Consider the following 22,586-nt stretch of genomic DNA (forward strand, 5'->3'; position numbering starts at 1 on the left):
ATTTGCTTCCTCTTCTTTTACACTGGTTGAAAAACACCAAAAACCCCAGAGCATAACCATATTAGGTCATCCCTGTCACGCTTCCTTCTGTGAGTATCTGCAGCTGCAGCTCACATTGGCTCCCTTAGGAAACAACAACACAAGGCACAACTTGTGCCAGCAGCTTCCTCTGCCGAGAGGAGCTGCGATACAATACAACAATAAAACAATGAGCTCTTAAGTGTAACTGCGGTGACTTTAAAGATTTGGAGGGATAAAAGCATTCCTATTAAAGCATAGAGGGGATTAGGGACTTCATGGAATGGTTACAGGAACATTTAGCACTTAAAAAAAGAAACAGAAGAACATCCACGCTGCTGACTACTGCAGGATCTTTTCTATTTTTGCTCCCGTGTACTATAAACTGCACTGATGACCACTGATGAGACTTTGACTCACTGCCTCAAGCTGTTGGTTTGTGCAACTAAAAAGCAGCACTGCACAATCTTTGCACACGTGTGCACTTCGCTCTCAGTATGACGTCCTCCTGCATAATTCACCAAACGCAAATGAGTTTGTATTTTTGGCTGATATGCAAATATTTGGTTTCCATTAGAGCAAATTACCGGTGCTGAGAAGCTTCGAGTTTGTTTTAGGTTTGAGGAGAACATCAGGGAGGAATTTCGACTTACCTGGTCTTCTGATGTGGGTCGCATGAGGGACACTCGGTCGTACTGCCGCCGCATCAAAGCCCACAAAGCATCGAGACGACCCTGATGAAGCACAGAAACAGAACTGTGTCAGTTGTCTTTAAAATATGCATAAAAATGTGTGAGAATCAGAGCTTTTTTCAGATCATATTTGCTAAAGTAATCTTGTGTAGATTTTCAAAACCAGTGTTTCCACAGATTGATCTTTAAGGTAACGCACAAAGCATCAGACAATGGATGCTGTTTTCCACCGTAGATGCCAGTCGTGGCCTCTTAAATGAATATTCAACCATTCTCTATTTCAAGAGTTTCACTTCATGGTAATAAAAAAATAATCTAATTTGAAGCGTTTCTTTTCAACTACCCAAAGACAGCTTTAACTTTTAACCACAAGCCAGTTTTATTTAGAGATTTTCACATGAGTGTAATTTGCTGGATGAACCTTGGAGAACTAGTAAATGTGCCTTTAACCCTTTAAGACCTACCATAGAACCAAGTCCGCCAGAGCTTATATTATAGTTTTACATGCTGTGGAGCCATTTTTGGGAGGATTTCAAGTTGCTATACATCAATACAACCATAACAGCCTAAATTATAATAATATGTATGCATTAAGTGCATAGTAATTACATAAATTGCAAAAAAGTGCAATAAACTACAAAAAAATTGAAAATCATTTTTGTTTTTTTAACATATATTTCTAGTTAGAGAAATTTAAGAGGCTTATCCCTCAAAACTGTAAATACAAAAAAGTTGCACAAAATAGTTTCCCACCACAGGAAATTTATTTTGAGTGTCTTCATAGTTTTATTTTTGAAATACACCAATTTTTATACACTGCAGGAAAAACGAAAATAAATATTATAGTGCAAATTTGCAAAAAAGCAGCATATGCATCAAAATAAACTATTTCCAGCAGTGCAATATGAGTCCTAAGCATCCCAGAAACGACACAGAAAGTCATAAAGTCAAAGATAACTTTTAAAAACACCAGTATAGGCTCATGAGGCCCTGATGGTAAAAAACTACATTTCCACAAAATGACGTCACTTCCGGTTTCGGGCAGGTCATGGCGGTTCGCACTGACGTCTATTCCAAGTAGGAAGTGTTACAAACAGCTGATCGGATCGGCAAAGCGTGTTTCTGGAATATTATGTTTTTGTTGCTGCAAGTGCTTTTTATGCAGTTTTTGCAAAGTTATATGTGGAAGGAAACTGTGACCGAGGACAAGCTGATGGCATAAGATGTAAGTACAACTCCTCCAGTTTCATATGCAAAAAAACATTATTGCGCTAACTTACGTGGTTGCAGAGCTACCGGGATTTAAAAATAGTTACGCAAAACGGAGCGTGCCCACTCTGACCGGCTTTAAAGGGTTAAGCTGAGACTTTTCCTATCAGCATCATTTAGAAGTACCCAAAGTAGGAAAAGAAAAAACCTAAAGTAAGTCAGTAACTCTCACCTTGATAGGAGTGTACCATTTGTTCTCGGGTGGAAGGTTGGGAGCGGGCTTTGGAGGTGGCCGTTTGATCATCGGCTCCTCTACATCCTGTGGTAAGGACACTTTGGCATTCTTTGCTTTCTCCAGCCGGGCCCCCTCCTCAGTAGAGCCTTTTTCCCCCCAGCGCACCTTGAACAAGAAAATAGAAATGTTGAATGAGGGCAATCGAGCAGTTAAACACCTGATTGGTCCATCAGTCTGAGAGAAACTACAGAACTTTAGCTTCAGCACCACAGCTTCAGTAAAAGATCTGTACATGTTGGAGAAATCACTGGATTCTTTTATCAATAAGGACGTTTACATTTGGTATAATGTGTTATTGTGTGTGTCAGCGTGTGAAAGCAGGCCTGTGTGTTAAGTAAAGCTGTCCTGCTTTTTAATTGAATTCATCACATCTGTTACAAGGAGGAGATAAAAAAAAACCCAGCGTCACATGAATGGGGAGAGGTGATTAATTAGCAACACAGTTTTCAAGCTGTAGGTTAAGCCGTGACAATATAGAACAGCTTTTCAGAATCATCTCTGGGATACATCGCCGGCCTGCCGCATCATCAGGAAAAGAGAAAGGCTGCCATGAATAAAAGATACGTTGTCACCTCAATAATCGTTTGAAACGCTGGCAGCGGCAAAGCGGCGGAGGTGGTTTTCTCAGCATGACGTCTTAAATGTGGATGCGGAGGAGAGGACGGGTTGGTCTTTACAAGCAACTCGTTATCTATCAGTGGGGTGACGGCGGGGAGGGAGTGGGGGCTTCAGATGTGTCGATGGGAATCAACGCGCTAGTGGAAGAACAGAGAAAGGTAACAGCCAGGATTGGATCTCAGCAACACTCTGGGGGGGGGAAGTCAAGAGGTAGGAGCTCCCCGAGGATGCTGGGAAATCCCTGCCATGCCACCAACTTCCTCGGGGCTAAGTGGGAAGGAGGGGGAGGGGCAGCTCGCTTTTAAACCTGAATTCCCTTCGGAGGAGGCGGATAACAAAGCGAGCTGCCAAGGTCTGGAAGTTGAGACGGGGGAAGCGGAGAGGAGAGGTGGGTATGTCAAGTTGACAGCAGCACTCAATCTTTCATCCCGGCCGCGACTTGATCCAATCAGCCCTCGACGGCCAAGGACGAGATGGCAGGACCTGTCATGTCGGAGGCATCAGTGGGCTGACGAGGACAGCGGCCCGGCCGGTCAGTCAGCCAGTCAGTCGCTCGCTCGGTGGGTTTCTCCTCCTGATTCCTGCGTAACTCAACAAAGTTCCCGCCTCGCAGAAAAGACTGATGCACGTTTACATGACCACACATATGTAATTTCCTGCTGTCTGCATTTTGACCTTTGGAATATTTCAGCTATTTTTGCTCGTTTCGTTCAGCTTTTCACTAAGAAAGAGCGGAAGCAGCATGTCGGCCAATAGTTTTGAGTTTCTGACCTCCATCCGACTGATCCCTCCGACTCCTCTTCCTCCGTAGTACGAGGCATCCACAGTTGGCCACTTCTTCTTGGGCAGCGGCTCAGGCTCCTAAGAAATAAACATAGAAAACAAAACCAGGAAACACATAGCTGTGTGTCAAATAAGAGTGTGTGCAAATTTCCTTTCCATATTTAAATGCATGACATTAAACAGAGTCACTGCAATGACAAAGGGAAGGAAGTGCAATGATGTGTTTGCTATTGTTCTATTTTCTTCATCCATATTTGTCCCTGCACACCAGAACAACGTTTCCTTTCATCGGGAAGACGTCACTTTGTCAGGAAGGAAGGGAAACGTAGGCCATTACTAAGTGCAGAGGGGAAACCGTTCGTATCGCTCCGCTGACGTTTACACTTCCATCTGCCGCAAACTGAGAATGCTGCAGTGGGATGGGATCAACTACCACACAGGGTAACGCTTTTAGAAGCATTTACACTGTAATCCTGTGCCCTGCAGAAAAAACTAAACAAAACCGTAGCATCATGTTAACGTGTTTGGCAAAAATTCAGCCAATGATAAGCCAGATATTTAAATGTCTACTTTACGCTACAATGTTACTGGAAATAAACTAAACTCAGGTTTTCTGCTATAAATGTGTTCGTATTTAACAAAATAAAAGCGCAGACATTCGTTTTTGACTCTCTGAACTAACACAGCCAATCCCTGTTTGTGCTCTCTGCTCATATTAAGTTATTTTTGGCTTTTTAAAGAACTTATTTCAACATTGCACTCAACAACAAACACATCCTCCCTAACAAAGTAGGGGTGACGTGGGCTGCGAGTTTGAGTCCCCCGCTCTGGGGGGGAAAAGTCAAGAGGTAGTAGCTCCCTGAGGATGCTGGGAAATTTAGTGTAAAGCTTTACAAGCAGTACGGTATTTTAATTTGCTTTTAAAAACCTGCAAATGATTTTCACCATGGAGGTTGAGTAACTCCATCGGCAACTCTCTGATTGTCTAAACCAGGGGTGGGGAACTCCAGGCCTCGAGGGCCGGTGTCCTGCAGGTTTTAGATGTGTCCTTGATCCAACACAGCTGATTTAAATGGTTAAATTAGCTCCTCAACAAGTCCTGAAGTTCTCCAGAGGCCTGGTAATGAACTAATCATGTGATTCAGATGTGTTGACCCAGGGTGAGATCTAAAACCTGCAGGACACTGGCCCTCGAGGCCTGGAGTTCCCACCCCTGCTCTAAATGTTATAGACAAGTTAAAACGGTGAGGCTTGGTCCAGCTTAGGGTAAGTATCACAAAATAACCTGGATCCACGTATCCGTCTGGATACAGAGATTCAGTTCAGGAACGGTGTGAAAATTTTGATTTTACACAGTGAAATCTAAAATATTAGACCTCAGCTAGATACTTGATATTGACTGTTTCCCCTCTGGAATTTAATTAACTAAAATAATCAGTTAAACATGAAAATCTTTTTTCTGTTAATGAATCTCGTACTGCAGAAGACGCTTTTTGATTCAGTCTTTTACGATAATCGTCAGTCAGTGAAGACTTTTCTAAAGTTATTTTTTGAAGGAACTGCTCGACACGTTGGGAAATATGCAAACTGACTTCATTTCATCATGTCTGTGTGCAGAGCTGGAGCTGGGATTACTCTAGTTTAGCAGAAAGACTGAAATCACGGGGCAAACAGCGAGCACGCCTCTGTCCAAAGTTCAAAAATCCATCTAGCAGCTCACTAATTAAAATGTGATCTTGTTTATATGATCTGTACACGAACAGAAAGGTAAAAGGGACACGTTATGGTTTTAGTCTCGCTGAATCATCTCGAGTTAGACGCTCAATGCAGCGATAACAGCCCTGTGAAACTCAACAATCCTGATCCTCAAAATGTGCAAAGTTTCCCTGAAATCTCCGCGCTGCACCCCTCTGAGCTCTGCAACCTCTTCTTCTTTTGCACCGCACGGATTTTCAAACCTGAAAATAAAACAATTGTGACTCACGGGCGGCGGAGGGCGGGATGGTGGAGGCGGCGGCGGCGGGTCCTTGATGACCTGGATAAACAGAAGAAGCAAAAGAGCGTCAGCACGGCCCGTCAGGAGACGCACAAACACACGCGCTCAAACCTCATCAGGACGAGCGTCGACAAGGCTGACAGAGGTGATTCGTGACAGGTGACTGAGCCAAACAGAAACATCCCTGAGCTCATCTCACGGTGGAGACGCCGTCGCTGCCAGCCTGTTTCGCAGCAGCAACTGCTGCCCCGTCGCGTCGCTGACTGCTGATTACAAGGATTCTGCTTGTAAACCAACATCAGGGGCCCCCCGTGCAAAATAAAGAAAAGCTGAAAATCAACTTGTTGACAGGGGAGTCTTTGGGGCGAGCGCCGCTGCCCGTTTAGCTCTTAATTAATTGGATGGGGTTCAGTGCTTCCAAGCAATTCCCCCAATCATAAAGTCCTAAGGAGTTAATTAGCTCCAATGAGATACAGAGGAGGAGGCTTGGGCTCAGCTCCAAGCCCCGTCTGAAGGGAAGATGAGTGGCGGCGAACACACAGAGAAAATACAAGAAAACACGCACGCACGCGCCCACGTATAACCAGGACACGACTCTCCCGGAGCAGCGTGACCGGCCCGGCGGCATTGTTTGTGACAACACTGGATGAGAGGGCACCTGAGGAGCAGGTTGTCCACAATGTGATTCCACTCAAGGACAAGATGCCTCGGCCGGGTTTTTCAGATGTGCACGGCAAAGCAGAGAGAGGCCTGACAGTGACATTTGTCAGGTGTCAGTCAGACGCTCCACATACTGATGTGCGACTCTTTACTGAAGACGCTTCTGCCACTCACTCACCAAAAACCCATCTGTGAGCTGGAAACACCGAGGCGCTTTATTCGTCGGTGTTGTCAGTTGCTGCAGGTCACAGCCGTCACATGAAAACACAGGCCTGCACACTTGCAGTTTATTTATGTTCTTTTTGCATCTTTAATGCTTTTTCACAAGTTTTCTTTTATTTTGTGGATTTTTCACAAGGAAACTAAGAGAAAGTCACCGTGCAAGTCAAGTTTTACATACTGAGAAATCGATAAACTCAAAGAAGTCCAGTCGCTTCTCTTTCCAAGCTCCTCAGATTAGCACGATTGGATGACTCGTCCAGCAGCTGATCCAGCAGGTAAAAATACCAATGCAAGCCAATATTTTAATAATAATAATAATAATTTATATAGCGCTTTTCAAGGCACCCAAAGCGCTTTACAATACCACTATTCATTCACTCTCACATTCACACACTGGTGGAGGCAGCTACAGTTGTAGCCACAGCTTCCCTGGGGCAGACTGACAGAAGCGAGGCTGCCATATCGCGCCATCAGCCCCTCTGGCCAACACCAGGAGGCGGTAGGTGAAGTGTCTTGCCCAAGGACACAACGACCAGGACAGAGAGCCCGGAGATCGAACCGGCGACCTTCCGGTTACAGATGCGCTTCCCAAACCCCTGAGCCACGGTCGCCCCAACAGTGTACTGTTTTGTACTGTTTATATGGATAATGGATGAACTGGTACCAAACATTTTCACTACAACACGTTGATGCTTTTAAGAGTGACCCCAGACAGTTTTTTAAATGAACAAAGTCTCTGTTTCACGACTTGAAGTTCATCAAACGGTGTAATATAAACAGAAGGCCGCTCACAGTGGAGATTTTAATTAACTAAATCATGAAATCTGATGATATAGAGCAGCGGTCCCCAACCCCCGGGCCTCGGACCGGTACCGGTCCGTGAGTCGTTTGGTACCGGTCCGTGAGAGTTGAGGCTCAGGTGTGAAATGTATAGTCTTCAGGGTTTTTATCGGTTTTCAGCGTTATTTTGTTATCGTTTTTATCGTTTACTCTGTTTTCCTGGGTCTTTTCACGTGTGTTATGAATAAATCTTCTTTTTTTCGGTACCGGTACTAGTTTTATTTTGTTGTATTTATCCGCGACACCTTAAAGGCCGGTCCGTGAAAATATTGTCGGGCATAAACAGGTCCATGGCGCAAAAAAGGTTGGAGACCGCTGCTTTAAAGTATAAAGATTTAAAGTATCATGTCAGACTTTTAAGGTCAGTAGATTGATCTGAGGGTGGCATAAAGCCACTTAAACTATGTTTCTTGTTTGTATTGACAACATATCGGGAATGATGTCTGGGGATCTGAAATATCACGTTACTTTGGTCCTCTGACCTCATCTACAAGGTCAAATAAGGTCAAACTTTCATAAAATACTTTTTAAAATGGTTTTCAAAACATGTTTTTAATTTCTAATTTCTAAAAAGGTTGTGGACCGCTGATCTAGCGAGTATTGCAGAATGGCTGTGTGGAGATACTGTGTGATATCTTAAAGTACAGTGAGGTCACAACCTCTTCTGAATAACGTCTCCATTATTACTCAATTAATCGATTAACATGCTGGTAACAAAAACTTTTATTTATTTAACTATAGAGCAAATCATTGATAGTGAAGGCGGGCAGATTTATCTTTTTTCTGTTACTTTTTGTTAAAAATCTTCAGGTTTTGGATCAAAGTCATCAAACTGAGCTCAGGAAGTGTTTTTGGAATTTTATGGGACATTTATTCAAACCTAAATCCTGACACAAAGGGAAAGGAGAAAAAGCTTCTGCTCACCCCCTCGCCCGCCCCCCACACAGGGGTGGCGCCCTATAAATGCAGTGCTTATAATTGCACTAAGGACATATCTCAACCTGAGGTGCGCAGCAAAGTGGAAAGCTGACCTTTGCTCATTAGTCATCAAAGACAGATACCACAGTGTCAGAGCTGGTTATGCATTTGCTAAAGTGGTTTCGGAGGGAAAAGGAGCGATGTAATTACGGCATATCATAGATCCTAACAGCTGTTTCGTTCACTCTTAAGCTCAGGGACGCTATCACACTCTCTGCTTACTGTTGTCATTAGAATAATGAAAAATAATCAATTAGGGTTAATTAATTCCTTTGTGACACACAACCGGCTGCAAGCAAATCTAGTAAAGGGCTACCGGTGGCCTCGCCATACGCTGATTAACATCATTTCAGCCACACCTTACGTTCACGGGATTATCTCTTTTATTAAGTAATTACGCAGCAGATTTCCTGCACATGTTGTGAGACAAATAAAGCGTCACACAAGCGCTCTGCTGCTCTTTCCCAGCTACCTGATGGACAGATGTGAAGAGGAGCAGCACGGTGGCATAATTAAAAACTGAACCGCGGGATATTTCGCCATCTGACACAAGCCCCAGCGGCCCGCCGCCGCCGCAGCCTCGACACCGGGGGGAATTGGACCAATCAGAGGCACTCGGGGTATTGTCCCCATATGGCCGTCTCCGTAAACGTCCAACTGGACTTTATAATCTGTTCGTTCCCAACCTTAAGCTCGAACCGTGTCGTGTCAAGCTGTTTTGGGAGGCTTATGACGACGGATCAGCGGCGGATAGCGTATTTGAAAGTTTAAAACTTCATCTGCGGAGAAACTGTTTGCACAAGAACAAAACAAATAAAAAATCAACTGAAAAAGAACAAAGACGACAAAAGTTCTGCAAGAACAAGAAATAATTAGAGATTAATAACATATTAAGGACCAAATGAGTCGCTAATGTGTCCAAAAGTGCATCCAATTCAGCAGCGAATAGTTTGTAATTTGGATAAACTGGCAATGTAATTTAAAACGGCATCTCCAATCCCGAATCCTTTGATTTGAACTAAAGGCGATGCCATTCGAGTTTAATTTCCAAACAAATCATAAACAAAGAAATTACCACTCCACAGCTTGTATGACCTCTCTCCTGGCATCGGTCCACGCGGGAGAGAGAAGGGGAGAGAAGGATTGTGGGAAAGAGGTTGGGCATGTGTCTCTGTGCATGTGTATGTGTGTGTCGAGCGTGTGTGTGCGGCCTCATCCCGACTGCTGAAACCTGGCAGACTGGGGGTTTAAATATTAACAAGCCACACATGGCCCTCCTCTTCTGCCGCGTCCCTCGATGGAAGGCAACAGCAGCTCTCTCCACCAAGACAAACACGTCCACCGCCAGACATGCTGCAGGGGGTTTACATTTTAATGCCTTTGTTGGTTTTCCAAAATATGCTTCCATCTCATCCTGGATGGGATCCCTTCAGGTCCACAAAGCCAGGTGACGTCTATCATTTAAGGGCCGGTGCGGGCGAGCGGCAACAGAGGTCCGCCGCGAGGGTCGGCGGGGTGGAGGGTAAATTTGCCTTCATCAGATCTCAATAGAAAAAGGCAGAGACACAGAAAAAAGAGGCTGCGCACACCATCTGTAGCCCCTCTCTCATAGCCTCAAACGATAATCTGTTGTGGATTTTTGTAAACGGTTGAGCGGGGGAGACTTTATTTCCAAAGGGGGTGAGGCCACAGCGAGGTTTTTAAAACAGTACTCTTTTTTTTTTAAACAACTAAACCAAAGTTTCGACTCTGGACAAAAAAGCAAAAATATTTTCTAGTCATAAGTTATTGAAAAGGAAACAATAACAGAGAACTCCCACTTTAAGAGCAGATTTCAGATGAATTAATTAAACGCAGACTTTAAAACATCCCGGACACATGGCACTGGAAACGTGGACTTAATGAAGAACCTCCCAACCTCACAGAGAGAGAATAAAAAGCACGACCAAGAAGCACAAAACTAAAAAAAAGCAAAAAAACCTTATCCCTAAGCAGAAACATTTACGTCATAACCGGCTGCTTCCACTTTTCACACTTTTAGGACCAAAACGAAGGAACAAAAGAACATTTTTCATCATTTTACAGCAGACGTTTGTCTCAGTTTCAACATCCTTTACTCAATTTATGAGGATGAAGCTTAAAAATAATCTGTCCTGTCAAGAACGTGGAAAAAGTTTTTTGTCTGTTTCCTATGCGGTATATGTGTACATTATACACTCAGCCACCTTTGTAATTATATCTACTGAACTGCCTGTTAATACAAGTGTTATATCAGCCAATCACATGGCAGCAACTCCAGGAATTAAGGCAGGTAGACATTGACTGTTGTTGGTGGCATCTGGGGTTCACAGATAATGGTCCAAAAATAAGAAAATATCCTTTGAGTAGCAGATCTGTTGATGTTGAGTCACAGGAAGGCAACAGAAAGTCAAATAACCCCTCGTTCCAGCCAAGGTTCAGAAGAAGCCGCCTCGTAACGCACAACATGTCAAACCTGCATCGATCGATCTTGCCTGTATCTGCAGTTTGGAGCGGCGGCCTTTTAGTGTCAGCTGAGCTCAGTTTAACCCTTTAAGACCTACCATAGAACCAAGTCCGCCAGAGCTTATATTATATTTTTACATGCTGTAGAGCCATTTTTGGGAGCATTTCAAGTTGCTATATATCAATACAACTGTTATAGCCTAAATTTTAATAATATGTCTGCATTAAGTGCATAGTAATTACATAAATTGCAAAAAAAGTGCAATAAACTACAAAAAAATTGAAAATCGTTTTTGTTTTTTAACATATATTTCTAGTTAGAGAAATTTAAGAGGCTTATCCCTCAAAACTGTAAATACAAAAAAGTTGCACAAAATAGTTTCCCACCACAGGAAATTTATTTTAAGTGTCTTCATAGTTTTATTTTTGAAATACACCAATTTTTATACACTGTAGGAAAAACGAAAATAAATATTATAATGCAAATTTGCAAAAAAGCAGCATATGCATCAAAATAAACTATTTCCAGCAGTGCAATATGAGTCCTAAGCATCCCAGAAACGACTCAGAAAGTCATAAAGTCAAACATAACTTTTAAAAACACCAGTATAGGCTCATGAGGCCCTGATGGTAAAAAAAACCCCCGTCACTTCCGGTTTCGGGCAGGTCATGGCGGACATGCGATAGTTCGCGCTGATGGACGTAGGAAGTGTTATGAACAGCTGATCGGATGGGCAAAGCGTGTTTCTGGAATATTATGTTTTTGTTGCTGCAAGTGCTTTTTATGCAGTTTTTGCAAAGCTATATGTGGAAGGAAACTGTGACCGAGGACAAGCTGATGGCATAAGATGTAAGTACAACTCCTCCGGTTTCATATGCAAAAAAAATTATTGCGCTAGCTCACGTGGTTGCAGAGCTACCGGGATTTAAAAGTAGTTATGCAAAACAGAGCGTGCCCGCTCCGACCGGTTTTAAAGGGTTAAAGGTTGCACTGTTGCTGAGCATCTCCGTCTCTTTGTGACGACAGCGTGCTCATCTCTTCATGGCTGCTTCAAGCACGCCGCGAAGCTCAAATCATCTCCACCCCGTTTCTCGAACATAACAATGAGTTCACTGTCCTCCAAAGGCCTCCACAGTCACCAGATCCAGTCGAGCATCTTCACTTTTGTGTGAGGAACGAACAAAAATCAGCAAAACTATTCACTGTTATTTTTTAGTGAAGTACACGCACAGGCCTCTGGTCTTTAGTGGGCGGGTTTTAAACAGTAGAGGGATGTTTTATTTAATCCAACTTCTGCCTAATGCAGGTTTAAATAAACAATATTAGCAGTACTGAGGAAGAATAAGAAATATTCGTAATAGTGTATCTAGAACACGATTGAATAGATGTGTAAAAGTGTTTTAAGCTGAAGCAGGACATGATGGATTCTAATGCGATAAAACCGCTAAAAGTCTGTGTGATTATTCTGAATCCCTTCAGTCCCCAGGTAGGCCCGACATTAGTCCTAAACAAACAGAGACTCTGGTAACTTTCATGCAATCTGTCACTCACATCTTTCTGCTGCTCGTCTATGTTGTTAGTGTTTGTGTAAAGCGACTTCTCCACATATAGCATGTGCAGCAATCGGCCGCTGGTCTGCAGGATGTGGCCTCTTCACCTTCTTCCTGTTTGAGGTCGTTCCTCTGCGGTGTTGCTAAACCAGTGTGACTTATCGCGGTAAGCGGGAGGTGACGAGCTTGAACAGATGTTCGGCACCACTTCCCTTCGGCAAGGCTTGGTGAAAAACACCGAGCCTGCCCGTCACCTCTTTGTGCTTTTTAACTGGTGATTAAACTCCATCTTTCACCCAGATTAGGTCAGACTTTACGAGACAGTTTGTGCTTTTTCAAGCGACCTTTTTCAGCATGGCGGTGCTGCATGTGCTGCAACAGGATGTTTACAGCTGTCAGAGCAATACGAGAAAATAAAAGTGGGTGATAGGGTTTATCCTCATCAGATTTACAGGACGCTTTAGACACTTTAGCGTGTTTTTCCCCCACAGTCGAGAACCCGCTCTCGTCTCCGCTCAAAGACAGATTTAATTCATTTATCAGTTTTGGTTCACCAAACATGACTGTGCTGGTTATCGGCGGTGTAGCAGCACTCACCACTTTGCAACACAGAGGCCACAACCACCACATGAGGGCCAGGGCCACGAGGAGGAGCAGCACCAGGAAGACTATCGCCACCACAAAACCGTCCGACTGAAGGAGAAAAGAAAAGAAAACAGTCACACAGCTGGAAACAACTGGATGTGTCAAAGCTGGAGGAGAAATATTAAAAGTTTATTAGAAGGAATGCGAAATAGAAACAAAGGGGAACGCGCGGTCGATAACAGCTAAATCGGAGCAAGCAGATGTTTCACAAATTTTCATCATCAGGAATTACGTGACTCCCAGATAACCGCAAAGTGTCTATAAAACGATGTCATTGCTTCATCATATGAGAAACACTGAAAAAAAGGAAGTTCTGCTCAAACATAACAGGAGAACTTGTAACATATAGTCAGGCCATGTTTTATGCATTTCCTCAGTTATAAAGTCCGGAAACGCAGCTTCATGTTATTAAACTTTAAGTTTAATCTGGAATATGAAATATCAGAGCTCAGCTTTAAACTCACACATGTGGTAGCAGAGATGGTGTAGGCACTCGAGATGAAGGACTTGCCGTTGTTAAGGCTGATGAGAACATCCATTTTCCTGTAAAGGAAAGAGTTTAATTAGTATCAGAGGAAACAACAGGAAACACCATTAAAACCTCGTCTCACTTTATCCTGCCAGTTTTATCACGTTTGTCAGAGAAGAAAAACACGTTTGCATTTCCAGGGAAGTTCACTGTGTTGGAACTTTCGTCATCTGTTTTCTGTTTTTGCAAACTTTGTGATTAAAGATACTTCAACTGTAAACAGTTGATATCTATTTAATCTCCAAGAAGGACAAGCATCACACTGCAGCTTGTGCCCTCAGTCTTGTCTTACAGGTGCTAACTGTCACCTCAGCAAATTTCCTAAAATACTTTTTTTTTTTGACCCCCAACCAGTGCAAAAAAAAAAAATCACCTGTGTCCATAAAATGAGGATTTAATAATAAAATGAAATTTTGAATATTGTAATTTTTTATTATAAGGAAATTCAATTCATTAACTATACATGAGTTTTTATTTTCCAGTCCCCTTTGGAGCAAAGTACCCTTAAATATACTGGGACACATGTTTCACAGACACTCTATTCAAACCCCCCCTCACATAAGCTGGCCTTTAACATCCTAAAGCAATGATGTCAAACTCATTTTTGTCCAGTTGGTCCCACTTTGACGAAGCCATAACACTACAGCATCACAGCCTATATGAAACACACACGCCTCTAAATTTCTCATTTTTTAAATAAGTATAAAGAAGTCTGCTCGGAGCTGCCGCCCTGCTGGCTGAAGGCTGCTGCAGGAGCCCAACTTTGAGTCTGCTCTCCAGATCTTTTTCTGCACGTCACCCCACTCTTCCCTGGTTTCCTGTCCTCTCTCTCCTCTTCCCTCTCTGAAGCCTAAATGCCAAAAATAATAGAATAGAAGCTTTTTCTATTTCATTTTCAAATGAGCCATCGCTGTACAAACAGCCTGATCTCTTCAGAAAAACACAGAATGTATCTCAGGAGTAGTTACAATTTAACTGAAAGATGTGAAAAGACATAAAACCATCACATGTAAAGCTTTTGTATCTAATATGAATCAGAGATCCTGCTCAGATTTTTACTCATGTTTAGTTATGCTGGTCATGCATTACCACACCGTAAACAGCAACGTGGTTTGTTTTTAACAAAAACGTGTAATTAATGACTTCAGTGTAATTTTATCACACGGCGAAGCCATCCGGCGGGCCAAACGGGATCATCAAATCTCGCCCCCGAGCCTCATGTTTGACACCGCCGTCTTAGAGGTAGCAGCACTGTTTGAGAAGCTTTAATTGCTTTTTAAGTAACGAGTTGTTGCCAAGCAACGTTATTATTTTTACCTGTCTCTCTTCTACCGTGCTACGTGTGTGTGTGTTTAATCAATCTAACAATATGTATTGAGTGTTACTAAAAACAGTTTTGTTCTCCCTGATAACACTTTGCTCTGCATCAAGACTTTAAAAACAGAAGAGCTCTATAATTCTACTGTTGCTCTCGCAAATCCTGTTCTCACAAACGCTAACAAGTCCTGGAGTCATGTTAGCACAATGCTCAATAAAGACAACAATCAGAATTAAATAAATGTCCTCAGTGGGAGGAAATCCTGTCATTATCACATAATCATCGTGTGTGGGTGAAGTAACTTGACTGGCAGTAACAAGGCTCCTGAACTCCGAAGACTTATTTAGAGAGAAAAATGCAAAGCCAAAACGGGCGCAATTAAAACCCTAATGATGAACGGCACCGCAATTTCCATATGTCTATTATGCCCGATCCAATTACCGCAGGTTTAATGAGAATTCAGGATATGGAACGAATGAAACGCCTGAAATATTCCCTCCGACACGAAAGGAAAAGAGGCGAGAGAAAGAAGTACGCGGCACGGTGTTGTGTGCGAGGGGCCAGCTGTGAGTGCGCGGTGGTGTACAGGGGAGGCCTGCATTAAAAATGGTGCAGTGGAATAATAACAAGAGGGCTCTCTTTGCTGTGGATTTTGCCTCAGGCAGTGCCTTGGGCCACCAATTCTCCTGTGGTTCTGAACAGATGAGCGACCAGACCATGTGTCCTTTACTACGCCGTCTAAATATTCGAAACTGACTTTTTTGCACCTCACCTTATTTACTGCGCTAAATATTTAAAATACAATGCAGGGATCCGCTCTGACACCTCATCCAACTTGTTGATGATCAACTTGTGTTTTCAAATTATCTATTACTTAATAAAGTTATATTTAAATAAAATCTTTATTGGATATTTGATGCAGGTCTTTCATATTGAAGCAGCTGGTGCATTTTAGGCAATGCTACAGAGGGCAAAATATTCTACTCATTTATTCTATTCGGTTATGTGTGCTGCAGATACACTGACACTTTTATAGTGACAGTCAGTGAAGGATTACAACGTAGCAGGATGAACAAAATAATAAGTAAATGTAATGCTCTTTTAGTTTTAGGTCAGCGGTCCCCAACCAACGGGCCAAGTCGTTTGGTATCGAGTTGAAAGTCGGGTGTGAAATTGATGGTTTTCAGGGTTTTTAATCGTTATTATTTTATCGTTTTTATCATTAACTCTGTTTCCCTGCGTCTTTTCCCATGTGTTATGAATAAATCTTCTTTTTCTGGTTTTATTTTGTTGAATTTATCCGCGACACCTTAAAGGCCGGTCCGTGAAAATATTGTCGGTCCCTGGCGCAAAAAGAAGTTGGGGACCGCTGTTTTAGGTGACATCGGAATTTGCAAAGAATGTTACTGTAACACTGCTGCACTACCAAACGACATTAAAAAAGACAACATTAAGGAAAAATGAAAAGAAGCCAGGCCTGCCAAGGTTGCATATAAACAAATGTACCCAAATGGGATGAGATCTGGTCACTGTGAGGGCCGTAGCATATAATGCACACTTGCTCAATAACTCTTAGTCATGGTGTTTTTACAATATTTTCACTGGAACTGATCGATTATGTTAGACTGACAGATTAACTTTGCAATTCGAGGAAAAAATGTGGGAGAAGTTTTCAGAAATCATTAACAGAGAACTAAGAAACGCTCTGGTACTGCTGGGAAGGCTTTACTTGACCTGTTTCAGGTTCCTTTAAACTGTTAGTAATGTGCTACATGTCTTTAAACCTACACAAATGAATGAATGGTAACTTTAAGAGTTGAAAACTGAAGATTTCGAATGAGAATCAGTTTGCTTCCATCAGGAAGCATCGCTGGAAACGCTGCACGCCTCTGTAGCTCGGCGAAGATGTTCTAGGTCCCTGCATGTTAACTAAGCGCTCGCGCTGAATGGGTGAGGGGAGAGGCTAATTTAGCTGACACCATCAATCCGTGATAATGGTGGGCAGGTTGTTAATCAAGCTGGAGGTGTGGACCCCGCAGTGCGTAGGGGGGGGAAAGCTCCCAAGCGAGTTACACTGACGAACCCACTTCTCCCTCGGTCGACAACGCCGGACATCTTTAACGCACCGCAACCCAACCATAGTGAGCGAGGCCTTTTTTTCTCCTCCCTCTCTGAGACACTGACTGCTAATTTACCAAGTTACTGTTGAGTAGGCAGAATCTGCTCTGACACAGAGGCATAAGTCATAGATCCTCTTCTCTTTTACACACTTTTATTTCCATGAAGACGACCAAAAGAATATAGTAATTGCGCGGCCAAATCTATTAAAGTGTTGCTCTAATGATTAGTCACTCTGCTGCTCGCAGAATATGAATCTATGGCTTTTTCGTTAGTCGGTTGTAAAGTTCATTTTAAAAATGTTTAAATGCAATACTAGCAATTTGATTATGGAGAGGGGGGGTTAAAAGGTTTAAAAGAGGCAACCCGGTAACTGAATAATTGAAAATAGAGCAGGCTGTCATTTAACTTTTCCACAGTAAAAGCCAATGAGTGACACTGAGGAGAGAGCTGCAGCTGCTGGTGGGTCTGTAGTTATGTTTGAATAAATGGGAGCTGAAAGGGCAGACTGTCACAGGGCCGAGGGATCGCTCAAAAACAGACACCGCTTCCCAGGGACACCGGTTGAACGGCCGAAGGCTCCTTCCCGCCGCAGACCTCTGGCTCCGCATTGGAAAAAGTTTGTCCCCAGGCTCGCTATAATTCATCAGAAGGTAGGCCTTCTGTGACGCTAAGCTTTGGTGATGCGATGCAGCTGGAGCGGCTGACGATGGTGACGCTAATGGCTTTCAAACTTCCTTTAAAGATGTGAAGATTGAGGAGGGTGAATAATTTACAGCAGAGCATATGTGGGGCCTGTCGCCCGGCATCCAGGAATCATCAGTCTGTATGTGTTTGTGTGGCAGAAGTTCTGAAGGACGGGAGGAAGCTCGGTTGATGGGAGGGATCGCCTCACGAAGCCTGGACAGCAGATGAGAGAATGTGGTCCAGACGAGACAACCGCTAGTACTCTAAAAATTTATCCTTCTTATAACCAACAATCCAATTGGGAGATAATACCAACTGAGAGCACTTCTGATTGGTACTTTCAGCTCCACGTACATTCCCTCTCGTGGATGGATCTTATTAAGAGACAGGAAACAGGGTTCGCCGCTATTCTAGTCTAGAAAACGTGGCAAAAAGATCCCCAAAGTCATGTAGGAAAGGGATCCGTTTACCCATCGTTGGACAGATTTACTGAGACAGTCAAAAAGGCTTTTAGAGATATCTGCGTTACATTAATGGAATATAAAATATTTACCAATTTTACAGTTAATCAGAAACACCAAGAAAAAGTTAAAAGACTCCTGGACAAACCTGACCAATGGAGACGTAAAGCAGAGATGGTGACATATGTGCACTCGCACCAGGTGACCTGCACCTACAACAGGTTTGAGTGAATTTGAACAGAGCGATTGAGTATTGGTGCCCTGGGCTGCTCGACGGGGGTGGCCCAGGCACGGTCGGTCGGGTCCAGATCCAGATTCAGATCATGTTACAACCAATCAACAGACACGAAGCAGGCCTGTGCTGCACATGAAGGGATATTCAGACAATAGGACATTTCAATCAAAACATCCTGATACCCCCCGGGGAGCACACGGGGTGACGATGTTCTCTGCAGCAGCACGTCTTATTTATCCACCGACATATCAGCGTCACTGCACCTGCTGTGTAAAGCAGCTGTCACCTCCCTCTTCAGGTATTTCTTTTGTTTCCACCATTACTGTGAGAACACTTCCTGAGGAGCCCCAGTGGGGTGTGCGGGGTCTCCTAATGGAGATGCGCATGGAGGGCTGGAGGAGGGAGCATAGAGTGTCAGCAGATGCCAGAGTTTCAAGCCTGATGCCACAGCTGTCAGCACAGATGATGCCTCTGCCGTGAGTGCTCCCGCACAGCTCGATGACCGAGGACGCTCTGATTCCTGGACGCCGAAGCTAGATGCGGTGCCGTGTGTCCCCAGCGGGACAAGAACTCGCAGCTGAGGACCTCAACTCAGTTGACCGCTGTATCTGAAATATGTTCCCCAGCAACTTATATCTGTGAGTCAAAAACACAAACTCAAGCAGTGCTCGCCGAGGACAAGGCCCCATGTGTAACGAAACATGGCTGGAAAGGGGGGAAAGGATTGTGCGATGAAATGACAATTCTTCTCCGGCTGAGTAGAGCCGTGTTAAAGGAGCATCCTTTGCGGCGGCAGCGGTGATGGAGCAGAAGCAGACAGATGGAAGGAGACGGAAGTTTCTGGGCTCTGGAGTTCCACGCAGGTGGTCCGGGGTGCAGGGATTGTCACTGCATGGTGAATTATTTAAATGGAGAGCACGGAAAAGGGAACGGCTGCATCTGTCGCACATCCTTTTAAAGCCCCTCCAGCAGATGTGTTTACTCACCACCCGTACCAGCTAACTACTTAATGGGTCATCATCGGCAGCCAAGAGTTAATTAAGCAGGCCTTTTGCAAATGGCGGGTACGTAACATCAGTGTCAGCTCAGGTCCTATCAGGTGCTGGTGACCTGTGATGTAGGGAGTCCGCTTCGTCTTTTTACAGGCTGAACCAAAACATTGTGTTTGGCTGCCCCGACCTCGACTCAGGAGAAAGAACCTGGACAAAGTCCAGCAGACGCTTTTGAAATGCTGAGAAATCCTCAACGCTTCTCAAAACTCCATAAAAATATAAAATATATGCATGACTTCACAGCTTTATCTGTGCAGTAAAAAATTACAGACGTGTCAAATGACCTTTCTAGAATTCTTAAGAAACCTTTTCAACTTCAGGCTCCTTCTGTTCAGTTATTGCAGTGCTAAAATAATCAGACAATAAATAACCAGCTCGAATTATGATCTAATATCATTTTATTTTATGCAAAATGGCCAAAATGATCTTTCAAATTTCCAAAATATAAGAATTTATGTTTTTTTTATATTAAAATCACTGAATTTGAAGCGCCTTGAGGCGACTTTTGTTGTGATTTGGCGCTATATAAATTGAATTGAATTGAATTCTTCCCGGTTGAAGAGATTTAAAGGTACTGAACCATATAATCTGGGATCTGGGATTGTTGTGGCATTCAACTGAGAAAACAAGGATGAATCTATTAAATCCATCAAATAACGACTTGATAGATTTATCCACAATCAAAACAACTGATAGTTATATAGTGATGTAAATGATCTTTTTTCTCCCTTATAAAAACATGAAAAGATCTTTTTAGCTTTTATACATTGAAAATAAAACAGAAAAATAACCAATTCCATCTACAAGCAGCACAAAAAACACTGAGGGTTGTTTAAATGCATGCTTACCAAAAAACTGCATCGGATTTTTTGACTGTCTTATAGATTTTTACTCGCTGAAACCAGGAAAAATATTTTTAAAATTCCATCTTGTAGGGTCAACCTTACAATATAAAGCGCCTTGAGGCGAGTGTTGTTGCGATTTGCTGCTATTTAAATAAAATTGAATTGAATCTCAATAGGTTTCCTTGCAAAACTCATGCTTTTAGTGTAATTAAGTGCATAGTTTGCCTTAAACTGAAATCTATCTATACTTTGACTCAAGTATCAGCAGGCCCTATCAGGCTTATTTTGTTCATAGTGAAAGGTGAGGAATCTCCGAAAAATTATGCATAGTTACTTGTAATAAAAACTGATTTTTTTCATCGCTGTTGTAGTTTATTTAATGTAAACTCCTGCTGTTTTGCAAAAACTGTACGTGGTGGATGGAAATGGAGATCATTTTTGGATTCAGCACCCTAAAATTCCTAAAATTGACCAAAAATATGTCATGCAACTGAAAATAATTTTTTTACGACCTGTGTTATTAATGCATTGATGTATGTGTTTGCATTTAAATGATGCTTCTTAGAGTCTGTATGTTTCCATCTCTTCTCTGTAGTTTACTGTTTTTATAAAATATAAAAAAATGAAAATATCATGTTTTCATGAACACTTTAGATTTTTGACACGAGCAGATTAACTGAGGTGAGGTTCAAGTTGAATCGCTGTAGTTACGGCATCGCCGCCGTCATACTGTATTATACACAATCTCATTTAGAGCTGGAAGACCTTCAGGAGCCAGCGGCACTCATAATCATACATTTTTGATTGGATTGCAGTCAGCAAGGACATTAAAATCTGTTGTTCCATCTATAATGCCTTAGCGATCATCTGCTATGGTTTGGGATTATAAGAGATGCCGTTAAAATCAAACAACAGCAACGCGGGCTGGAATAAACGCGTATTTGCACTGTTTTCACTAGAGTGTTTGCGGCTTGTATGTATGGGGTGTTTGTCTCTTCTACACTGTTTACTGCGTCTTTAACATACAGCTAATTTACAGACTTAGGAGCTGATTGTTTGCACAAAAGACTTTTGAAAAACTGAGTGGAAAAAAATAGAAAATGTGCATGAGAGAAACCAAGACTTCAATGTTTCAGTAAAACTTTAGAGACGTGTGATTTAAATAAAAATAAGAAGAAAACAAACAAACACAGAGACCTGAGCTGCACAGAAGAAGCTTAAATTCTCCAGAAAAGGGAAGTTTGCTTTTTTGGGGGAAGATTCTTAATGTGGGAAATGTAAGAAAGGGGAAGTAACTACTACAAAGGACGTGATCTTATATATGATTCACCGACTGATTTAAGCTTCCCGAATTCAACATACAGCTGAAAAACAAACACTGAGCTCTGGCATTTATCCTACACAACATTCATTTCTTTCCTTCGCCGTAACAATTTATAGGGCAGCATATTGAATCTATTTAGATTGTCCCTATTTGTAGACGCCAGCGCGATCCTGTCACTGAGACTTCACACGTCTCCTCTTGTCATGGTGCCAAGATGAAAACATAAACGTATCTATAGAAACACACATGAGCTGCATATATCATGTCATATGTTTCTGAGAACATGCTTCCTGAAGACACTGCTGCATTTCCACACACAGTGAATATTTACAGCCAAGAAAGTTCACTTTTCTTCATGCTCACCAAGTGTTATGGCAAAAAAAAGAATATACTGAAGTGTATATATATGTTTACCTTGAATAATTTTAAATGTCTTAATTAAATTAAAGGTGTGCACGGAAGCTGACCTCTAGCTGACCTCGGCTTTGCATCATATCTGGAGCTCTGCATGATATACACATAAACTTCTGCCTCATCAGCTGTTGAGCAACCAAACTTAGCACACAAGTACATCTTAGGTCAGTGAGGGGTTTCATCTCTGTGGACATTGTGATGTCATCATGTTACCGAGGCAACTACTTAAAATGTAAAAAGTAAGGAAGAGATGTAAGAAACACCCTTCAACCTTTCTGAAGTGAGTGAGCCAAACGTTAAAACGCTGAAAGAAAGTGTAATAAAAACATCAAAGCCACAGCTGTGGACAACACTGCACACATGACTGACACATATGTCATCTGTCATGTTAGGTGATGAATCTGATCTTCAATTCACGATTACAATAAAATAATTACACTCAATCAAATTGATCTTTCTTCTTCATGACTCGAACAAAAATATTTAAATAGAACAGTTACACAACATTTACAACACTATGATGCGTTGTACTATATCACATAAAGCTTTCTCTGATATTTTAGCATCACTGTTAGCAGAGACTGTTTGTGACGGCTTCTCCATATACGACAA

General features: G+C 42.5%; 1 protein-coding gene across 1 annotated transcript in view; it reads right to left on the reverse strand.

The window, feature by feature from the left end:
- The window catches only part of antxr2a (ANTXR cell adhesion molecule 2a), a 94,226-nt gene that overhangs the window by 46,871 nt on the left and 24,769 nt on the right, over positions 1–22,586 (reverse strand). The window contains exons 11-16 of the mRNA XM_087849471.1: positions 13,456–13,534; positions 12,944–13,039; positions 5,600–5,650; positions 3,604–3,693; positions 2,152–2,319; positions 672–752 (exon numbers count right to left, since the gene is read on the reverse strand). Coding sequence (XP_087705597.1) covers positions 672–752; positions 2,152–2,319; positions 3,604–3,693; positions 5,600–5,650; positions 12,944–13,039; positions 13,456–13,534 — 565 coding nt within the window. The remainder of the gene's footprint in view (positions 1–671; positions 753–2,151; positions 2,320–3,603; positions 3,694–5,599; positions 5,651–12,943; positions 13,040–13,455; positions 13,535–22,586) is intronic.

This window comes from Neolamprologus brichardi, chromosome 12, assembly GCF_056152115.1.
Source record: "Neolamprologus brichardi isolate AB-2024 chromosome 12, ASM5615211v1, whole genome shotgun sequence".
NCBI classification, from domain to species: Eukaryota; Metazoa; Chordata; class Actinopteri; order Cichliformes; family Cichlidae; genus Neolamprologus; species Neolamprologus brichardi.